This window comes from Dipteris shenzhenensis, chromosome 23, assembly GCF_047967505.1.
Source record: "Dipteris shenzhenensis isolate YYH24624 ecotype China chromosome 23, Dip_SZ_1.0, whole genome shotgun sequence".
NCBI lineage: Eukaryota > Viridiplantae > Streptophyta > Polypodiopsida > Gleicheniales > Dipteridaceae > Dipteris > Dipteris shenzhenensis.
Window position 1 is genome coordinate 27,245,565 of NC_141618.1, and position 7,683 is coordinate 27,253,247.

Genomic DNA, 7,683 nt, shown 5'->3' on the forward strand with positions numbered 1-7,683 from the left:
CTAACTATTCCCTGGCTAGATCTTTGCTCAAATTAGTTGTAGACATACTCCACATACCCTGCCATGCTGTAGGACCTGTTCTATCCCTAAACCTACTGTTCTAGATTCATATAGTCTATTGCAACCCTTTGTATTATACCAGACAGAGGCACATCCACTTCATACTATCTTGGGATGCTAACACCATGTTCTAGCCTATCAAACTTGCATGTTTTTGCCTCGTACTATCTTGGACTGACTCATGGCAATGCTATACAATTCCAAGCCTCTAGAAAGACTCCAACCTACCAGGTACTTTGCTGTATATGCTACACGCATGGCAATCCCCATGTAGGAGCCTCATTCCCTTTGTTTTTTGTGAGCGGTTTTTGCCCACATGGCAACCAATGTGCTGCCCATGTGGTAGCCCCATTCTACCCTAGTCCACCTACCCCATGCTCTCCTCATATGGGGGCTCAAAATTAGGGAGGTGATCATCTAATTTCCAACAGTGCAATGGTTTAGGACTATGCATGCTAATCCATTGAAAGGGAAATCTATTCTTGAATTAGTTGCATGTCTAAAAAGGAAAAAGGCAAGAAGGTACAACAAAGACCAACCATAGTTGTGTGTTCTTGAACTTGAAGAAATAGATATACTTGTTTATGATTTTCAACTTAAAATGATAGACGTCTAATGAGGAAGACAATAGACATTCCTTTGAGAAAGCTCCAGCCTATGCCACACATCTTATTGGATTTTCCTCTAGAATCACAAATGGAAGGTCTTCATAAAGACAGAAGAGAATATTATAGTGTCAAGGAGGATAGATCATCCACTTCTAAATTGTCATCAAATCATGACACTGAGATTGATCATGATGAACCTATAGGTGTTAATATTCAAGAGGATGCACTTGCAGAGTGAGAGAGTACATGTACACTTTTGGGTTATGTAGCTATACCAAAAATGTCATCTTTTTTGGAATATCATTGTTACTTGAATTGCCCAACCATTTAGAATTATGTCAATATTGACCATTCTCGAATTTGCTATGAAAAATCCTCTTAAATTTAGGCCTCTTTTTGCACGCTTTTTTTTACATAGTGACACTTTGCAATAGTGTTTTTAATTATGATAAAAGAGTCTTGAATTTTTGCTTTTAAAAAAGAATATTCCATTTAGTTCTCATTCGTGTGCAATGTTACCCGCTTTCTACACAATAATGTTCACAAAAGAGAAATAATAAAACATGATTTAAGCTTTCCAATTATTCATCCTATAGGGACTTAGCTAGAGCAATTTATGTATTCCCAAGCAAAAATACACCTCTCACTAAAAATTTAAATACTTCATACAAATTTGCATTCATATAGAAAAAATATTAAATAAAGCACATGAAGAAAAAGGCACAAACCTTGTTAGTTAGCCTTTAAAAATACATCAAATAAATACAATGCTTAAATTCAAAAACTAATTATGCAATAATCATTTAAAATTACTTAACATTTCAAAACAAATTAGATTTACAATCTCAAAAAGAAAAAGACATTGAAATGAATGAAAATTGGATGGAAAAAACTCACCAAAATAGGAGAGAGGCATTTTGTAATGGTCATTTATGGGCTCCAAAGTCAATAAACAGAATAGCTTCTGATAGATCCGATTTTACTCCGTAATTTTGTACATTCTCCATGCTTCTCTCAAGCCTATGATAAGTATAAGCCCTATTTCAAATACATATAAAAACAAAGCAAATTTGTTATGTTAACTCATAATAAGCTAAATAACAATCACTTGATACACTCCTTGTGCACATACAAAAATAATAAACTTGGAAGCTGATTCTAACAAAGAAAAAAGAGTGAAATCGGATTGTCTAGATTAGCTTCTAAAATTCTACATCCCATATTATTTCTAATCTAGTGCCTTTTCCATGTAAAATAACTTATGTAATTCTCCATGTTTCTCTCAACCTATAGCACGTATAAGTCCTATTAAAATACAAAAAGAGATATTAACTCATAATAAGTCGTTAAGCCTCGCGCATATATAAAGCTAATAAAACTCACACTATACTCTAACCAAAAAAGGAAAGAATGAAAGCAAAATGCTCAGATTAACTCATATAAGCTATGAAACACATTTTTAGTTCTAATCATGTTGGCTCTCGTATTTGCCCTTGGGGGACCACCCTTGAATTTGTGGTATTGAAAGTGTTAACAAAAATGGTGGCTTGGTTCTTGGTGGCGGACTCCTATTTTAACAACTAGATTTTGCAGCATTAAAGCAACCATGCAGCCTCACTCGTTTCCCCGACTTGCTAACTTGACTTTCCTTTTCGTTCCCGACTAGCGTTCTTAGTGTAATTTTGCTTTAGCGTTAGCTAGGCTAAGCTCAAAGCATTTTGGAGAGGCACAGGAAGCCAAGCACCATTTGTTTGAGCACTCTCTTAGGTTCTTGTGAAGCTAATTAAAATCATCCAAATCTAGTGTGCTACCCGAGCCTATCGGTTCATGGCAAGCCTTTTACCCCATTTTTAGTTCTAATCGACTACACTTTCCATGTATGCTATGCTTTTCTCAACTTGTAGCAAGTGTAAGGACTCTTGCAAAAACATAATGAAAAAATTACAAGTGCTATGTTTTTTGATAATACGTTTTCATGCTCACACTCCCCTGAACAAAAGTTACAAAAGTATCTATTGAATCATGTTGGCTCTCGTATCTACCCTTGGGGGACCACCATTGATTTTGCGTGGTATTGCAAGTGTTAGAGAAAATGGTGGCTTGGTTCTTGGTGGCAGAGTTCCTTTCTAATAACAATATTCTATAGCATTAAAGTAGTCATGCAGCCTCACCTGATTCCTTGACTCACTAGCTTCACTTTCCTTTTCATTTTGCCAGCTAGCGTTCTTATTGTGATCTTGCTTTAGCATTAGCTAGGCTAATTTCAAAGCATTTTTGAGAGGCACGGGAATCCAAGCACCATTGTTCAAGCACTCTCTTAGGTTCTTGTGAAGCCAACCAGAATCATCCGAATCTGGTGCACTACCCGAGCCTATCGATTCATGGCGAGCGTTTTACCCCAATTCATGTTACAACCCGAGTTCGAATCATTCGAAGAACCTGAGCTTGGAGACAGGTTCCCTGCAAGCAAGTAAGCAAAAACTACACATTCAAGTGCCTTCTTGGTGGCTCCCTAGCCTTTCCATCTTTTGGGTGCCTTTTAAGGAAAAGCAAGCAAGAGGTAGGAAGAAAGAAAGTGATTGGGTTGAAAAACAAAGAGAACCCCTTCCAGGGTAAAAGCGGGTGCCGCAATATGGGCAAGAAGCTCGAGAAGGGCTGTAGCATAGGAAGGAAAGGGGCTCCTGTGCATACGAGCTATGATCATGTAGCATTCGAAGCTCCCGTGCATATGAGCTATGCTCTTGCATTGGAAACTTCCAAGCAAGCGTGAAATAGGTGGCAACATGGAAAATGCCAAGCGTTCTCTGCCCAAACACCACATACTGTCATGAAAATCAAAGGCGAAAAAATACTGGACAAAAACAAATACGTCGGCATCAGGATCTAAAATTCATCGTCAAATAGGAGAAAATGTTTGGCATAAAAGACTCAATCCAAGAAATAGAGCCCTTATTTGGGAATGGGGATTTCCCCTTATTCGAAGGGATAGGCTTTTGAAAAAATCATGGAAAAGAGGGAAATATGGGAATTTGCCGACCTAATTTTGGGTTTCCCTCCTTTCGAAAGGAGGTCCGAAAAAAACCATCCAAAAGACGAAAATCTGAAACTTTCTCCAAAAAATCACATACTTCGTGAAAGTCGACCCCCTCTTACGGATTATTCATAAAGAGAAAAGTGTAATAGCTCAAACCATTACTAAAGGGAAACACACCAATCTTCTATAGGGACTTCTCAATAAAGACATAATATCATCACTTCTCAATAGGGACTTCTCAATAGAATCTATTAAAATCACTTCTCAATAAAATAGAAACACATCTATTAAAATCATAACTTCTCAATAAAGGCATAAAATGCGGGTAAGAAGCTTGGGAAATGGTTGTAGCGCAGGAAGGAAAGGGGCTCCCATGCATACAAGCTATGATCATGCATTCGAAGCTCTCGTGCATACGGGCTACTATGCTCATGTATTTGAAACTTCCAAGCAAGCGTGGAATGGGTGGGAACGCGGAAAACACCAAGCATTCTCTTCCCAAACACCACAAACTGCAATTGGTCGGCTAGCACAAAAAAGCTTCCAACTTGTTTGCAAATGACAACGTTGCTTTTGAAGAAAGGTAGACTTGTAACTCCATTTGGGTATGTATGAGAGCTTAGTTCTTTTTTACTAGCTAGAAGAATCTATTGAGTTCTGAGCATCCATTTAGCCACTATCAAACAAAGGTCAAGCAGATGCATATGATTCTCTAAATTTGTTATAGAAGGTAGGAGTTCTAAATTGGATTCAGAGGTTGACCTATAGGCATTCATGGCAATGAGTCAGGAGCCATTGAACGCTGACTATTTTAGTTGAGTCATCTATAGGAAATTGTGGCACCAGTCATGGGCTGTGAAACCATTGTTAGCCAACTATAGGGGGTACACAATTGCTTATAGGATTAATATCCCCTCCACATGTCATCCATTCAAATTGCCATCACTTACATACCACACCGGGGGATCGTCACATGTTCCAACAACCAACATACCGCTGGGGGAATGCGGCTTGCTTTAATGCATAGTCACGAGCATTGCATACACATTGAGTTGCACACATACGCACATATACAAAATCACTAAAGAATTTAGTATTTTTTAAAAGAAAAAAGTTCATCCCATGCCACCTGTCAAAAACTACCCTAGGACAGAGGGCACAGGGTCCAGAGCCGAGGTCGAAGTCATGCAAATGCGATAAACAAGGGCCCGGCTTGAAACCAGGCTAGGGCACCAAGGCCTGAACTAAGGACGGGGGCTCATGTCCTATAGCCTAGTGTGTTGTAAAGCGAATTTAGCCAATGTGAGTAAAACAAGAGATGTGTCTTGTTTACAAGAGTATTATGTCCTTCGATCAATTTTCATATAACTGTCATGAAGCTCTAGCTATGGCGGACTAGACCCTTTGGCCGTAGCCCATTTGCTGCACTCAGATCCTGCAGCCTTTTCGAGGGTATTGCTGCAATTTCGATATCTTCAGATCGAGGCTTTATTTCAGAAGAATCGTGATCAGAGCTCAATCTGCAACTCTACCTGAAGCGCTTCAAGGACATATTGTAGAGACTAGACACTATGTCGATCGTTCCTCCTTGCCTCCTGGTGGTTCTCCTGGTTAGCCTGCTTCAGTTTGCATCCGCCGCTTCACCCGGGTTCGTTCTCGTTTTTTCCATTGACCCAAGTGTCTTTCATCATCGGTTTAAACGATAAATGAAGAGGCCCTGGTAGTGTAGAAATTGTTGACAGTCAATACAAAGTCAATGGGCAGATCCAGTGTTTAATACTTTTACTTGACTATCAAAGGGCAGCGTGCGATTTTATTATGTTAGTAGGCAGGGGACTTAGGTTTGGCTTTTCAGTTCATCTTGAAATTTTGCAGGAATGTGGAAGGCTACACAATCGAGGGGAAAGTCCGGGTAGAAGGTGCGTTCTATAACGCATGATATTTTCAGTTATTCCCTCAGCTTTCTCATTACTTCAAACCTGCTTTTTGCATTGCAGTCATATGCTAAACATCCAAAGTCTAAAATTTATTATCACATGGCTTCTATTTTATGTTCTACCAGCTTTAATCGGGAAAGGAGTACCTTTTAAGACCTCAAATGTGAAGGTCATACTGAACGCTGGACAGAAGGTTGCATTCATTCGCCCAGATGGCTATTTTGCCTTGTATCCTTGCCACAGACTGTTCTCAAATACATTGATGTCTGGAAAAGCACTTTGTTATCCTCGATTGACAGATTGACCCTTAACTTATCTTCAACAGCTCTGGTGTGTCGGCTGGTACACACCTGATTGAAGTTGTCGCCCTTGGTTATTTTTTCTCTCCGGTATGGTTTTAGCCTAAATCTAGTTTGTATGTCTCGGTCATAGACAATAGTTCATAGCAGTTTCATATTTTCTTGTTGTCTTTCAGGTGAGAGTAGATGTCAGTGCAAGACTAAATGGGCAGGTGCAAGCAATGATGACAGAGAACAGGCGGCATTTGTCTGAACCCCTGATTCTAGAGCCTCTTCGTGAGGAATATTACTTTGAGGCAAGAAGTTCCCCTCTGCCAGTTTCCAAGTTTTTCTCAATGGGTTGCATTAAAAACATGTAGACCTCAAACATGGTCTAAGATATTACATGGTTGTGACAGAAGCGGGAGCCATTTTCTTTGATGGGTATACTTAAAAGTCCCATGGGTTTGATGATGGGCTTCATGGTCATTGCTGTCTTTCTATTGCCAAAACTCATGGAAAACATAGGTGACTCCCTGGATCGTTGGTCAATTGGGTTTGCAAGTTTTACACTACGATTCCCTTTTTACTTCTAAGATTAACACCCAAATATCTAATTTTGGTGGCTTTATTTTTATTTCATAGACCCGGAGGAGATGAAGAGAGTACAAGAGGAGATGCGCAATCAACCTGCTCCTTCTTTGACAAATTTTCTGCAAGGACGAAGCAACTAGGGGATATTTAATCATTATCTTCCGGTTTGTTTGAATCTGATGTCAGACTTGATCGTCAAATTATAAAAGCAATTAGCTGGCTAGAACTATGAAAGCTTTTGATTTGTGAGCTGGCTGGAACGCAGAATGAAATCTATTCAAACCAAGCTTTCTGTACCCTTACATCCTTTAGCTCTTGACACTGCATGTGGCAGTAGTTGTTTTCTCTTTAAGAGAACATCTATATTTTTAAGTGAAATAAAATATAAGGCCTGATCAAGGGAAGTCCATAGCTCAACCAACATGTCAGAGGAGATGTACCATCGGAGGCATCCTATGGGTAGCCAATGTACTCTTTATGCATCATGCTTGAACATTGTATATTGAGACAGATCTCTTGGAAGCATTCACATACTCTATGTGGTGTAAAGAGAAGAGGTTAGTTTATCCTCTCAAAGTTCTTTGGAAGTGTGTGTCTCCTGTTACTTAATCATCATTGCATGCATGGAGTTTTCTTTGGTTGAAAGCTTAACTCTGACTGACGTTTAAGCAAGGAAGAATATGATTTGGACCTCTCCAGTTGCTCTCAGGCAGTTGTGGTGCACATGAACTGATACGTAAATACGACGGATATCTTTGTGTTTGATATTATACCATCTTATTTTTAAAGGTATACAAAATGATTTGAATTGAACATACAAGAAACAGGCAAAAAAATGTTTTGTTTAGTGCCAAACATCACTGCTGGTGCAGCGTATAATATTAATGCTATAACAACATATATGAATCTAATAATAGATAGGTCTTTCTAGACTTATCTCGGACTCATTTTGGGCTGCTAGCAATTGCATCTTAGAAATGAGCATATGATGCAGAAGTCGTTATTTACTGCCTAATCCCTTATGGATCAAGGTTTCGCATACACCTATGACGACTTCTCTCCTCTGCTCTTCAGCTCAGCTTGATGGCCCCTTTGACTGGTGCACACGCGCATCCCACCCTCACCATGCACAAGCCCTTCCTTTCTCCCCCTTATGCTTGCATGGGGTCCTT

At 39.3% G+C, this 7,683-nt stretch overlaps 1 protein-coding gene across 1 annotated transcript; it reads left to right on the forward strand.

Moving 5' to 3' along the window:
* The first annotated feature begins 4,967 nt into the window (after window positions 1-4,967).
* LOC147887193 (ER membrane protein complex subunit 7 homolog) lies at window positions 4,968-7,115 on the forward strand. Its single transcript, XM_087394471.1, has 7 exons — window positions 4,968-5,350; window positions 5,578-5,621; window positions 5,765-5,867; window positions 5,965-6,028; window positions 6,115-6,234; window positions 6,337-6,445; window positions 6,563-7,115. The coding sequence occupies exons 1-7, from the start codon at window positions 5,274-5,276 to the stop codon at window positions 6,649-6,651; spliced, it is 606 nt and encodes a 201-aa protein (XP_087250597.1). The 5' UTR covers window positions 4,968-5,273; the 3' UTR covers window positions 6,652-7,115.
* Window positions 7,116-7,683: the final 568 nt, after the last annotated feature.

Coding starts and splice junctions, on each gene's coding strand:
- LOC147887193 (XM_087394471.1), top strand. CDS start 5,274: ATGTCGATCGTTCCTCCTTGCCTCCTGGTGGTTCTCCTGGTTAGCCTG. Junction 5,351..5,577: donor GCATCCGCCGCTTCACCCGG/GTTCGTTCTCGT, acceptor GAAATTTTGCAG/GAATGTGGAAGGCTACACAA. Junction 6,029..6,114: donor TTGGTTATTTTTTCTCTCCG/GTATGGTTTTAG, acceptor GTTGTCTTTCAG/GTGAGAGTAGATGTCAGTGC.